General features: G+C 44.2%; 1 protein-coding gene across 3 annotated transcripts in view; it reads left to right on the forward strand.

Annotated features, from left to right (window-relative positions):
• Positions 1-15516, forward strand: part of LOC144767615 (putative methyltransferase DDB_G0268948) — a 460480-nt gene that overhangs the window by 226370 nt on the left and 218594 nt on the right. For all 3 annotated transcript variants that reach the window (XM_078651018.1, XM_078651019.1, XM_078651017.1), the window contains one exon: positions 13519-13629. In XM_078651018.1, coding sequence (XP_078507144.1) covers positions 13519-13629 — 111 coding nt within the window. The remainder of the gene's footprint in view (positions 1-13518; positions 13630-15516) is intronic.

Consider the following 15516-nt stretch of genomic DNA (forward strand, 5'->3'; position numbering starts at 1 on the left):
CTCAAAAGAAGCCAGTACAAACATGGAGCATGATTTATGACCATATAAGGACATTTCAGAACACAATTGATACATGGGTGGAGTTAACGGTTCTTGAGACCCCAAAAAACACATTCCTATCTGATACTAATCACTAACAGATGTGGACTCTACTGGGCATGCGCTAACATACAAAGGATGCTTATTATAGCCTGTTGCTCGGCAGATTCCAAGTGCATTTAACAAGGAGGTAGGACAAAACTCGTGGCGAGCACATGGCAATGTATGGCATACAAAAATAGCCAATATACATCATAGGGGGTTGGGAAAAGCACACCTGCATACTCAATGCTTATTCATGCTTGACTTTTCAGAGATATTTAGGCGTGCATGTTTGCTCCGCACGCCGCCCATCTGCGCTGCAGTATTAACGAAACACGAAGGAACCTATTATGGTTCCGATCAAACTGCACAGCCATTTTTTCAAGGACTGAATGAATCAAATTAATTAAATTTGACAGTTTATCTTCTTTTGACTCCATATTTTACTCCGTAACTCTTTTTCCATATTATTTCTCATCCATGTTTTCCTTTTCAATTTATTTTATTCATTCCATAACCATGTAGCCATTTTTCAAATAAACGTGAAGGACGCCATGTTTTTACACATCTCATATCTTTATTTTTATACAAAAATAGCCGCCACAAATACAAAATGGAGTCGGTTCAATTGCTACGACAATGGCCAAATACAGCATGTCTTCTGCTAATGCTTAAACTAATCGCCGTTGATTTACAACACCGGGACAGGCCCCCGTCCCGGCCCTGCCTCCTCGCTATCAGTATCCACAGGTGTCTCCCATTCCGCCAGCGCCTCTCTCCATTGTTCAGCTATTGGGTGCTTCCGCAGCCTCTTGGACTATTCCCATCTGAGAGCTCTATCTTCCGCCCCACCCCACCTGATGACGTCCCTACTCCAAGTTTCAATCTGAGGCCCCCTTGGAGACTACCATTTCATTGCTATTCTGCACTTAGCGAGGGCCAGTGTGAGATCTATCAGCCTATTCCCAACTTTGCGCTTTGGTGGCCTAGAGACGATACCTAGGAAACAAGTCTGCACTGTGGGGGCCAGCACCCTGCCCAACGCCACCCTAAGCATGCCCAGGACTGCCTCCCAGAAGGGACTCAGGCCCCGGCAATCCCATGTCATGTGGCCAAAGTCTGCATTTAAATGCATGCATCTGGGGCATTGTCGGGCTTCTCCCCCATAAGTCACATTAAGGCGGTGAGGTGTCATGTAGACATGTGATTATAATTTAATTGTATGTATTTTAAACGCGCATTGTGGGAGATCTTTTTAGGATAATACAAGACCCTGCTCCATTCTGAATCCTTAAGTTCTCTGCCTCCGACTCCGTCCCACTTTGCCCTTAACCTACTCAGGGGACCCATGGCCGTTGCTTGCAGCGTGGATATAGCCATTTTACTAGATGGCCTGCTGTACCAAGGGTAAATAAGGCTTGTAATACCGGGTGCGTCTCCAGTTCTTCCTCCCTCTCTTCTATAACCGCACAAACGTGCGCATCAGGGCCTCATATTGTATAAAGTGTCCTGGGGGAAGTCCACAGCCCTTGATCAGCTCTTCAAACGGGAGCAGGACTTTGTCCAGGTAGCAATCCCCACATTGTCCAACCCTGTGGCTGACCAACGAGCCAATTGCTCGCTCGTGAGTATAACTTGGGGGTCGCCATGTGGTAACCCCACAAGGGGCAACATGGGGGTGTACCTGGTGGATCGCTGCTCCTTACTTTGGCAGCGCCAACAGTGAACAATAAGGGGCAGGTGTTGCTTGCATTGGTAGCTTTGTTATCACTAGACTGGGACGGGACTCCGGATGCGATAAGCACGTGCCCTCCTTGTTCACTCCCTCGACCAATGACGCTAGCCACTGTAGCTGAGCAGCGAGCTTATAAAGTTCAAAGTTTTGTACCCCTAGCCCCCTTCCACCCTAGGGCTCCCGTCTCTCCACACCAAGTCCCGTAAATGGGCATTCAAGGGGCGGAACCAGCTGCTTGGATTAAGGACCGGGAGATTAACAAAAAATACAATAGCCGAGGCAGCATGACCATTTTAGATAGACTGATCCAGACCAAAAATGTACACAGGAACGCAGCGACCGGAACGCCCTGCCCAGGTTCCCTTCCTTGAAATCATCCAATTAGTGGAAGATGTGTATGCCTAGGTATTTAAACATACTCTGGTCCCAGAGTATGTCGGCCATCAATGCTTTGGGTCCGTTCAACAGTCCTGCTATTGGGAACAGATATTTCTTAGCACAAAGTCACTCAGGATTTGCATGCACGTGGAGGAGCCAGTGGCTGCTTCTATCAAGTATAGCAGCAAGTTGTCAGGCAATAAAGAGAAGTGATGCAAACGCCCTCCCATAGATGAACCAATATCGTCACCTCCTTGGTGGATCCTTTCAGCGAGGGGCTCGATTGCCAGGGTGAACAGGAGGGGGGAAAGGGGGCACCCCTGCCTAGTCCTGCGGGATATCTTATACAGAAAGATGTATATCTTAATGAACATTCCACAATCATATGCTACAACCAGCAAAGGTTGTGGGTTCTAACCGCTTTGGTTAGGTTTTAAGTCCTAGATCTATTACACTGGGCAATAGCCTCGGAAACTAGCATGTCAGCAGCTTCCCATGCAGAGAAGAACAAGACAGCAGACTACCTGAGCAAGGTAGCACAAAAGAATCACATGTGGGTCCTCAGCTCAGAATGATGTATGCGTGTGGAGAAATCTGGATACGAATCTATTCACCACCACAGACATTCAACTTTGTGTCCAGTTTTGCTCAATAGAGTTTTCTCTGGAGAAGTAATTTGGGATGCATTGTTTTTGAGGATGCAACCATTTTTCACACATTTTAACTCCAGATAGTTTTGGTGATTCTGATTGCCCTAGCTAGAATGTACTATCAATAATATTCAGATCTGTTTTGTCAGAACATTGGTGCTGGCCACTGCGAAGGGATATTTAGTCTCAAAAAGGTGGCAGTCTATTCGACTTAGATCCAGAGGCATCATATCAATGTGCTTAACCATTGAAAAGAGTGCTTTTTCTGATTATTAAGGATGTTTTAAATAGTTTTTTTTGTCAGCACATAAAGCATTGATTCAGGAGGTTGATTGTTCTGCGGATCGCCAGGGAGCACAGATTTTTGAGTTTTCACAGTTTGCCTTTCACTTAATAAAAGTGATGCTAGCTGAAAAGGCATTTAAAGATGCTCCTCTTGTTTTTGGCTTATATGTTTTCAAATGAGCAAAGCATGTGTAGTGATGAAGGTCCACCGAGGAAGGTTGTATTTCAAGATGATTTATTTCATGAACATAACAAGTTGTAAGGTACAGGACATTATGAAGATATGTGGTAGATCAGAGCCCCACCAGGAGCTGCCTGTCAGCTGCTCAGTCCATGACGAACTGTCACTCTGCCTCTCTCAGTCCCAACATTCCTTCATCATCGTCAGATTCCAACATTATAATGAGTCATAACACAGGCACTGGCAGAGCAGGGCTGGTAAAACACCTTACAATATAATATGCAGGATACTACATATCCCCTTTCGTTCTAACAGAAGCATTAAACCCATAAAAGAATAACAAATAGCGAAAGAGAACCAAGGAAGAGATAACAAGGAAAAATAGCAGAGGAACAGAAATAAGGTCAAGGAAAAGAGTAAGCAAAGCAGCGCGAAGAAACAGGTGGAATAAAATGAGGAGGAAGAAGAAGAGGAGGAAGAGAAGAGTAAAGCGGAAACCGAAAGAGATAACACAGACTCACGGACATAGAAAAGATGAGGGAAAAACGAGTAACCGGAAGATGAAAACAACAAGGGGCAGAATAACTCAGATGCACCAAAGACTAACCCCCGAACGCACCCACTGGCCAGGCGGGCAGGAAGGGAAGAAAGAACAAGGCACGACGGAAAACGGACACCAGCCTCCACACCGACACAGGAAAGAGGAGTAACAGATTTCCTCCTGAACAGGGAAGGAAAAGAATGAAAAAGAACAAAGGAAGGCTGGAGGCAAACGGCGACAACAAGAAGTGTAGATCCAGAAACCAGGGATGACAATGAGAATGACACCACGAGGAAAACTGGATGAATAGGAAAACAGAGAAAAGGCAAAGTAGATACATACAGTATAACTACAACTTCCCTCAATAAACAATATAAATACGATGTAAGTGTAACATTGCGTTATGCAAAACAGCAAAATTACAAAATGTAAATAGACAATAGCAGTCAAAGGGACTAAAACCTGTGACCGTCCTCTACTCCTGTGCAAGAGTGTGAGGAGCACTGTAAATGGGACTGAAACCCATATGACGGCCTATGTAGGGGGACCATGTATATGTAAATGGGAATGTAACCCATATGAGGCCCTATGTAGGGAGACTGTATAAATGTAAATGGGTAAAAGACCCATAATGTTGTGCCCTGTTTAAGGGTACTATGTAAATGTAAAATGGGACTGAGGCCCATAAGACGCCCTGTGTGAGGGTGACAATGTAAAAGTAGATGGGACTGTAACCCATAACACGCTGCCCTGTGTAAGGGTGCTGTGTAAATGTAAATGGGACTGTAACCCATGCAACGGTGCCCTGTGTGAGGGTGAAAACTGTGTGTTTCCTATGTAGGCAAGTGTATATGGGCAAATGGGGATTATACCCATTCCCAGATAAGAGTTTATGGGCAAATGGGACTGGTACTCATTCCCATCCCTAGGTAGGGTAAAATAATGTGAACATGCAAATGGAAACATGAACCCAAGAAGGTCAAGTCAAGTCAAGTAACACTTTATTCGATTAATTAAAATCATAAAAGCGAACACAATAGTACAAGCATGGGATAAAAATACATAAAAACCAATTTCATCAATAGAATACATAAATTTCATAAAAAAGGTTAAAATACTAAAAATAAAAATTCGATAACAGAAGACGTACAATCACACCACAGTCTCTATTGCCACTAATCTTTTAGCTTTATTTCGTAGAGCAGCCACCAGGAAACAGGCAACCCTGTAAATCACACGGGGACTGCCTAAGAATTGTAAGTACATGAGTGCAGGCCTTACTTGAACAAACCCCGCCTCTATAAGGAGTGGTACTAAGAACTGCTTCCTGATGTCGGCATAGTGGTCACAAAACATGATAAAGTGCATGAAGGTTTGGCTAGAAAAATTATCGCAGCTGCAAGGAATTGATGACTCGGGTTTACCCCATACTGGAAAGTGACCGAGGGAGAAATTAACAATATTGAATCTAAATCGGATTAACAGATGACGGTGAAAAGGGATTGTCACAATCTTTAGATACGGTTCAAGAAGTGGCGAGGTCGGCAGAACATAATTTGCTCTGACAGATGGTTTTATAAATTCCACCTTCTCCCGTTCTTGCTCCGCTAGACCTAAAAAATTGTTCTTAATCCACTCCAGGTCACCCTTTTGCAGCAGATTTGTGGACGAGTACAATTCCGGTCGACCCAATTTACAAGATGTCTCTATAATATAGACTAGCCAGGGTATTTTGTTAGCCTTATCTAACACCATACAATCTTTTAAAATGGAGTGATTCAGTGTGATCTCACTATTAAGCCAGGTTTTAATCCAACAGGTCATTGGGGCCAACTGTAAGAGATCCGTGATATATCCCAGACCTAACTCCGAGTGCAGGGAAAATAGTAGATTGGGGGACTGCTAATAATGACCTTAAAAATGTATTCTCCGTTATCTGCATTTTACCTTGCGGTAAATAACCCCAAAGTGAAGCACCATACAGTGCTATGGACAAGCATTTGGATTTGTAAACTGTTAATAGGGTTTCCATGGGCCTCGATCCCAATCGTTTTGCGAAGCCCAATAGTGAAGAGGTTGATCTTGCAACAGCTACACTTTTGGCATTTAATTTGGGGGCCCACTTACCCTTTTCGTAAAAAATGCCGCCTAAATATGTGAAGACCGGCACCCTGAGCAGCTCCGCCCCATTGCAGGTAAAACGTTTTCTTTTTTGGGCCTTCGGACGTTTACCTGCCACCATAACATGGGACTTTTTGCTGTTCACCTGTAGGTCTAGGGACCTCACAAAGCCACCAAAGGCGTCCAAAAGTCTCTGCAGCCCCAGTCCAGTGCGGGCCAGTAGGGCTGCATCGTCCGCATAGAGGAGGACCGGGACTGCGGAGTCTCCCACACGTGGAACATCTAAAGTAGCCCCCTCTAAATGTTTGTCCAAGGAATTTATATATAAGGTAAACAAGAGGGGGGCCAGGATACACCCCTGCCTGACACCTTGCTTGGAATTAAAATAACTAGTACAGCCCCCCTCTTTGTTAGTTCTAATAGTCGCCTGGAGTCCTTGGTGAAGGGTCGCTAGGAAGTTAACCAGGGAGGGATCCATTCCTAAATTAGTTAGGATCGACCAAAGTTTCACCCGGTTTACCAGGTCGAAGGCCGATGAGAGGTCCATAAAGCCCATATAGAGCATACCTTCCTTCGCCTGGGTATATTTGCTTATAAGCATCTGCAGGTTTAGACACTGATCTAAAGTGCCTCTTTTTGCCCTAAACCCGTATTGAAGGTTGGAGAGGATCCCCCTTTCCTCCAGGTAATCTTCCAATTTGTGCAGTATGACTCTGCCCAAGATTTTAACGGCAGAGTCAATCAGGGAGATAGGCCAGTAGCAAGAGGGGTCACTCCTCAAACCTTTTTTGAACACTGGTATTATAATCGATGTTGCCCAGGATAGGGGGAATCCACTAATGCTTGAGGAATTAAAGACGTTTGTAAGTATCTTCGCCCAGAATTTTGGAAGGGTCCTATAAAGATCTGCTGGGGCTCCATCTGGGCCTGGAGCCTTATTTTTAGACGTCTCCTCTATCGCCCTTTGCACCTCGGCCATCTCAAAGTGTAGTGGAGGGGCTGAATACGATGAAGTATGACCCGAGGCTACAGCGGGAGAACACTCCTCGGTATCATAAATCTTGCACAAATGAGATACCCATAGATCATCGGGAATCACACAGTCCAAAACTGTGTTCTCAGCCCCGGAGAAAAAGGGTTGATTAATTGTGGCCCAAAATGTATTACTATCCTTTAGGATATCTGTAGAAATAAGATTATTCCAGGCCTCGTTTTAATAGCCTTTTTCCTACAGGACATAGCCAATTTATAGGTCTTTCTCATCCTGGCAATGAGCTCCCTATTCCGAGGTTTCAGTTTTAGTGCTTGTATAAGATCCTTATGTGCCTTAGAACATTTGGCATCAAACCACCTAGGGTGGTTAGACACTTTCTGCCTAGGTTTGTTTTTTAATTCCTGATTGATTATAGTGCAGATGTCGACATAGGCACCAATAATATCGTTGCCAGTGACTGTGCTATCTAGGCAGACTGCGAAATCCGCCTCTGCCTTATTAAGAAGATCGGACATAAAAGTGTCTGGAACTACCTTAGTCCAGGTAAGCCTCCTGGCCTGATCCTTGGGAATCAGAGTGTTGGTGTTTATGGTGCTCAGCTCCTGTCTAATTATTACATCTCCCAAGTCTAAGGCCAAAACAAGAGGATTATGATCACTGTAGACAGAGACCACTACTCTATAAGAGGTGGCTTAGTTACCAATCCCGCCAAAACAAAAATAAAATCTATTACCATGTCTGAGTCTCTTCCTTTGAATTTCGGGGCCCTATCCTCCCCCCTAAAACCGTCTACCTCAAACAGGTTCATGCTAGCTAATAAATCCTCAAGAGCTTCCCCCTGTGGGCTATGTTCAAAGTGTGCAGTAATGGATCCAGCAGGGCCCAATTGCTGTTCTGCCAGGCAATCCCAGCTACACGGATGAATGTTAAAATCTCCCATTAACCGCATTTTCGCGCTGTGCGGCTTTTTTCCAAAAGCCGCGTTACATGACGAGCTGAGCTTGTCATGAGCATGCGAGCGGCGAACTCATGACGAGCTCAGCTCGTCATGAGCACGGAAGGGGTTAATATGGTTTCGAATAAAGTGTTATGTAAGGATTTATAATCCTCTAAGAAATCCGCCAGGGAATTAAGGTGTAGGTTGCGCAGGTCCTTCTCCATGGCATTATAGAAATTAATCAAAAGAGTGGTTGGATAGTTGGGACCTACCCATTCCAAAATTAGTATATTATCTGAGGACAGTTCAAGCTGTTTAAAGGAGCCACCTAGCTCTAATGAAATAAACATAAGCAATCCTCCTTTGGGTCTACCCCCTAACCCTGGAACTGCCTTTACAAAGAAACTGGAATACCCATGTAGACAAAAGTTATTTTCTATGTCCCAGGTCTCCTGTAAAGCAATGATGTCATGTTGCTTCATAAAATGTTTCCACCTCTCATCAGTGCATTTATTCTTTAATCCCGCTATATTCCAACTAAGGAATTTACGGGAAGAGGAATGAACTACCGCCCTATTGCAACCTAAAGGCGCTGACTCTTGCTTATGTAGTCAATCATTAACTTCCATATTGGAGAGAGGTGTGAACCTATTTGCCAGAAATAGCTCTGTGGACCTTTCTGAAGAGTGAGTACCCGTTGTGCTTTGGAAGAGTGAGCTCCGTCCCCCCTTCCTCAGTGATGCCTGCTGAGCTTGGTATGTGTTGTTATTGATGACAGCCATTTCAGAGTGGGGGCAGCTAATTGGTTGGGCGTTTACGCTAGAAAAATTACTGTGTGTATGAAATACCGGGGGATAAAAATAGCCCAAGGGAAGCGGCCTAATACCAGAGCCCACAATTTCAGAACCGCCCCAAAACAATCTGTCAGCCACATTAGAGCTAGATGTGGGAAATTGCCATTTACAGACTCTTAAATACCGAATTTTACTGATTCGGTATTTAAGAGTCTGTAAATGAGAAGGGGTCAGATTTAGGTAATTTTAAAATCTGAATTACCGAATCTGTAAAATTCGGTATTTACCGTTTCTGTAAATACAGAATCGGTATTTCCCATGGATTCCTATGGGCTTTGAAGCCCATAGGAATCCATGGGAAATACCGATTCTGTATTTACAGAATCGGTAAATACCGAATCCTGCAAGGGTGCAGGGGGTGTCACTTTGACACCCTCTAGCACCCCAAGTACAGGCTTGTGTGACATGTGGCACACATACATGCCCTAAGGGCATGTCTGTGTGTCACATTGCACAGGTGTGCATGCACAGATGTGCATGCACACCTGAATTTGGTATTTTACCACACAATAGGATTGTGTGGTAAAATACCGACTCTTAAGGGCCTGTGGCACTGTAAAATGTGCCACCTACATTTGTAATTACAGAATCGGTATATTTACTGATTCGGTAATTTTACCGAATCGCTAAATATACCGATTCTGTCATTTTCAGCCCCCTACATCTGAAAACCCTAATACCGATCGGAAACGGCCGAAATCGGCCGATTCCGACCGGTATTAGGGCTCTTACATCTGGCCCTTGTTCTATTAAAATTTATTACCACACAATCACAGGGTATACATTTACTTCTCTTCCCTACCCAGGCAACCCGTCCAGGAAAAATAATATGCGAGGTGATGTCAACTCCTCCACTACTAAGTTGGGAACACCACAATTGAGCCTTCCTCAAAAGATCATACTCGGTTTCCACTGCACCATTATTTATGGGAGGAACCCAAGTTAGTACTGCTACCAGAGGCGCAGCATCAGGTGGAAGATTTAAAGTAAAGCCCCTGTGGAAGATAGGCTTTGTAAAGCTCAGAACAGGTTTAGGTTGTGCTAATCCCGCTGCTTTCTTTGATGTAATCTCTGCGGACCTGTTCAGCCGCCCACTGAGGTTGACCACCCCCCTGGGCCCCAGCTTCTCTGGACTTGGAGTCTTACTGTCGGATTTTTCACACAATAGAATATCAGTTGCTACACAATGACCAGTCTAAGATTTAGGGCTCTTCCGTACCTCCCGTGACACTATTGGCTTAGGATGATGTGCCCTATATTCCTTTATAAAAAGATCAATGCCGTCACATTTATTTAATAGACTAGCCACACAAGAGTTTAGAGTGTCCACAAAGTCTTTGGCAATGTTCGCGAGGGCCAGCTCCAGCCGTGATTCAAACAACCCTTCCACCAAATCTGCCAAGTGAGCCGGAAGCCTTAAATCAATTGAATCATTTTCAGAGGCCAGACTAGGTTTAGTTTGCTTACGGGGTTTTTTGGTGGGCCTACGTTTCCCCTTCGATCCCTTAAGTCCCGTGGAGTGTTGACCCAGAATGTGCTCCTCTGTATCTTGGGCTGGAACCTCAGTCCGAACTTGGTTAATTTCATTGGCCTGGGGTGGGTTCACAATCACTACAGTGGGCTCAAGTGGAATGGAGGAAACAAAATCCAAATTTGGAGCAGGACCAGAGACATCATGAGTTATAAGGGCGGCATCCAAGCCAAGTTCTTTCTCAGCATTGGCAATTTCTGCACTGAGTACCCCTACAGCCGAAGTCAGGTAAGAAATTATAGACTCTGATTTCCTAGGGACTTTAGCTTTCTTACCTTCACCTTTAACGTTATTGAGCTTGTGTTTCCCCATTTCTACAACCAAGGGCGGTGGCCCGGCCCGGCCTCTACTGGCCCCTGATGGCCACAGATGGTTCCGCCCTTGTCCCGGGCTTCTCCCGCGCGCGACTCGCGGGGCGAGAGGCGTTCCCTGCTGATAAGGCGCCTCCTGTCGCGTGTGTGGCGTCAGTCTCGGCGCGTCGAGCCCCGGGGCAGCTGGGTGATGTAGTTCCCCAGCTGCGTGTGGCACCGGGTGGATGGCGACAGATGTTGGAGCCGTTCCCCTCACGGCAATTGTCTGGAGGTGGGTGCACTGCTTGGAAAGCCGTTTCCCTCGCGGCTGAAATGTGGCTTGGTTGCGAGAAGGTAAGTACCAATAATCAATACAATGAAACGGTGCCCTGTTTAAGGGTAAGAATCGTATGAAATGGTGCCCTTTGTAAGGGTGGAAACCGTGAGTGGCCTGTGTTGGCAAATGTATGTGGGCAAATGGGGCAAAACCAATACCCATCCCTGTGTAGGGAAACGTAAAGTGTAATTAACACGTAGCAAGTGTGCAAATATGTGTATTAGCCAATTGGGCTAGAACCCATTCCCATCCATGTAAGATAATGTGCCATCATATTTCACTAAACAATTAATAAACATTTAAGAAAATAGGTGTATGTGTCACCATTGTCCTGTAACACTTACTGGAGTACGTATGTTACCCAGACTTGCAGAGGTAAAAAAAAAACAGAAGACATTGTAATGTGAAAGGCACATAGACATGCAGCATAAATTCGAAATAACACATATATTGTGGAATGTAAGCTCGTAGAAGAGGTCCGACATGCAGATAGAATCTGCCAGTCTATGTGGGCTCATAAATCACATGCACAATATTCAGGAACTAGAAGCTCTATACTGTCCCATAGGTGGCAACATTGTATAGAGAACAGAACATCCTACAGAAGTCAGCAAAAAAGAGAATGACCAAACCTCAAACTGCTGTGTTATAAAGTCCCCTTCATAGTGAGGCAAACGGCACTGTGTACTTTGGAAATGGACAGGCACCACTCCAAACCACAAAAAGTGCTGATGTTATAGTAATTCCTAAAGGGATCCACCAGGAACAGAAAACGCTAGGATAATGTACGCATGGAGGTTGCATGCAGCTGTAAATGCGATGAAAAGAAGGGTGAATAAAATTCGACCCACTTCCGTATAGATGCCCAAAGTCCATAGATGGCAGCACGTACAGCACTTAGTGCGGATGCTCCCGGCGCGTTATGGCGCTCAAAATTGTGCCCGTACAGCACGGATGACATGAGGGAGGCTCCTCAATGTCTGAAGAAGTTCGCAGCTCCTCATGAGGTAAATAGTGCGTGCTGAAATCACTGAAGAAGAGCAACCAAATAAACGGTCACGACTGCCGCAATACAGGTAAGGCACATTGAAGACTGTGAAGGATGGCAGGGCCGAAGTGTAAATGCGCAATGTAGACTAGGATACGCATGCAATAAAAATGTGCTAGAAACAACATGCACAGCTTCAAAGGAGCGATGACATGAAGAGAAAAACGACAAGCATTTCCACAGCGTTAGATTTAAACATGCGTCTCGAACAGTTGTCAGAAATGAGACTGTGTGAGGCATGGTGAAAATGGGAAGGTCCCATTAGTGGTAACACACAAAATGTGATGTGCAAAAAAAAAGCCTGTAGCTCCATGCCATGACAGGAAAAGAAAAGTCAAGCACATTTTTCCATCAGAGACAGTCCAGATAGGCATTAAGAGATTTAGAATTTCTATGGTTCTGCTGTAGATGATTGTGGGAGAAAGCAGGACTTTCAATCAATGTTGAAAGGCAGAAAGATGGTGTGCTTGTTTACCAAATGACCGGTAGAAAAATACAATGTCCAACTTACGTATTGTACAGCACGCCTGGGCTAGGGCTGGCCGATGGTGTGGCCACTGGTGGGGCTTAAAGGCATATGGGCTGATTTACAAGCCTACTGCGCCGCCGGTGCGTCACTTTTAATATGGGAAAAAGTGACGCACCGGTGGCGCAAGGGGTTTGTAAATAAACCCCGTGGTGTTTTGTGCTTACTTGTTTCTTGTTGGCTTCTTTTCTTTTCTTTGTAGTTCTTGTTTCTTCCTTGCAGTTGTCTTCATTGTACTGTGTAGAAAACACACTTTTCTTCTTCGCAGTTATTTCCTTCTTGTGGATACCTACTCTTCTGAAAATTGTGGTTTCTTTTATTTGCGACATCTCCAGGTCCACCTGTGTTCGCCAGGTTCCTTAGATCCGCTTCTAGCTGTAGGTTCGTCACCTCGTCGCCAAAATATGTAGTGATGAAGGTCCACTCAGGAAGGTTGTATTTCAAGATGATTTATTTCATGAAGATACAAGTTGTAAGGTACAGGACATCATGAAGATATGTGGTACATCAGAGCCCCACCAGGAGCTGCCTTTCAGCTGATCAGCCCATGACCAACTGTCACTCTGCCTCTCCCAGTCCCAACATTCCGAGGCATCATCAGACTCCTACATTCTAATGAGTCAGAGCACAGGTACTGGCAGAGCATGGCTGGTAAAACACCTTACAATATAATATGCAGGATACTACACCATGTTATTTAGGTTGCCAGTAGTTCCAAGTTTTTATTTGGATCTACCATCAAGTTTCCTTCGTTGGAGCTTTTTATTTGAAACTTGAAATGCTCGCTCAGCACAATGCTTTTGGGTGAGACAGCACAGTTCGGCTCTAGCACAGCAGCACAAGTGCATGGCTAAGTTATGAACTGAACTTCCTGAAACCAATGTAGCCCTACACAGCTAAACATAGCACAGATCTACACTACAGCAGCATCAGATAAGCACAGAGCTCAGCCAAAAACTATTTCTTGTATGTACCCAAACGCGCTAGACCTAATGGCTTTTCTATTACTTTTTTTCGTTTGAACTGCAGATGACTTGTCAATATTTTCAAACAAAGAAACAGGCATCTCTCTATCAAAAATACATGATTCGGGAACCCAAGGAAGTGATCAGTTTGATCCTCTCCTACCTAGAAGATAAGGTAAGAACATTTAGATATAAAAGACAATGCAGGTGCAAATTCAAACACATTTGGTATGTACCATAGATGATTTAGAACTGTGGGGACGGGAATGTCCTATGCATTGTGTACAATCAGTATCCCTGTTGGGAGTGCACAGCTCAGAGTAACTGGTATCCTTCTTTAGATTTTTTGCCCTAGCCTCCTGCTAATCCATGTATCCAAGACCCCAATCCTCTCACTGAGGCCCACCTGGCATCAGCTCCGACAGTCATACAGTTCTTAGCATCCAAATGTTAAAATATATAGCGTTACAAAGAATTTAAAAGAAATGTAAATTGCTGAATAGGTCACATTTTTTGCTGGTAGTTTTAAAAAATTGATTTTTTGTTTAAAATATTGTCGTAGAAATGTGTAGATAATGTTCCCACATGTTTCTTTCATGTTATAAATGTCGTGATTGTTAAAAAGTGTAATTTAAATTGAGTTGTTATTGAAGCATAAGATATTAGACATTTTTTTTCATTAAAATGACCTATGTCATTTTTATTGTGTTTAGGTTGATATTCAAGAATTATATCTCATTATATAGAGACATCTTTATTTTAGTACAAATAGAAAATGAATGCCATTTTCTAGCAAGAAATCTCTTCTCATTTATGTGCCATGGTGGAATTATATTGATAAAGGTCCTGGCATTGGGCATATATATTACTTGTACTTGCTTACTCACTAGACTTTTTATTTTAAAAACACAGATATTCACTGAAACAATATTGAACCATCAGTTATGTTTCCTGTGAAGTGCACGCTACAGCGCACTAGCAACCTTTTTTCATCCAGCATCCAGACTCACTCTGTGTGCTCACTCACTGCTTCCATGATTAAATACGTGAAAGGGAGGCTTGAAAATTTCCCTTTTGTCTGTTTATGGCAGGATGTGCACCAGGAGGCACTGTAAATCCACAAACAGAGAGGGGCTGCTTCTCTGATTTGAGATCAGAGTGTTTCAAGAGGCTGCAGTAAAGAGGCAGCAGTAGGCTGTGTGAAATGGAGATGTGTATGATTGCTTTTCACACTGGATTAGGAGGATGAGTATGTTGACTTTGGAACTTGGGAACCAGGTTGCGATGTTGATGCTAAGTGTTAGACCTTGTCACCATTAGTGTCGGTCTCCCTTCCATTTTTTCGCTGTTGCCTCCTATGTTTTTGCTATTTTTATGCTGGTCTAGATGCCATGGGCACTTTGCCACTGCTATTCAGTGCCAAAGTGCAAGTGCTTCCTGTTGTAAATTATTGTAATGGATTAGTGACTCCAAGATTGGCTTATTTGATTTACTTGTCAGACCCTAGTACAGTGCACCAGGGTGGGTGCACTTGCCAAGTCGACATGGCAATCCCATGTCGACTTGGCAAGTGCACACACTTGCCAGCCCCTATACCTTCCCTTTTCTACATGTTAGTCACCCCTAAGGTAGGCCCAAAGTACACCTATGGGCAGGGTGCATTGTATGAGAGAGGTAGGACACCCGGTGAGTGTGGCATGCCCTGATAGTGGATTAGAGCCAATCTCGTTTTTCACTATTGCAACCTGTTCCCATTGGCCCGAATGGGCAGTTTGAATATAACATCTTATAATCCTAGCTGACCCAGGGAACCAGTATGCCTGAACTAAGAATGTTAAAATACATCTTTTTAGTGTGGGTGATTTTAACATTCTGTGTTTGAAAATACTGCTTTTAGAAAGTAGGTATTTTCTTGCCTAACCATCCAGTATGCCTCTGCTAGGTTTATGTATTTGATGTCTGGTTTGTGAGTGACTGGGGGCTGAAGAAGGCTTTGGCTCCAGCAGACTGAGGAGTCAGGGCTGGGCTGAAAAGGACCTGAGTTGAATAGAAAGTATGGGGA

This window comes from Lissotriton helveticus, chromosome 7 (genome assembly GCF_964261635.1).
Source record: "Lissotriton helveticus chromosome 7, aLisHel1.1, whole genome shotgun sequence".
Lineage (NCBI taxonomy): Eukaryota > Metazoa > Chordata > Amphibia > Caudata > Salamandridae > Lissotriton > Lissotriton helveticus.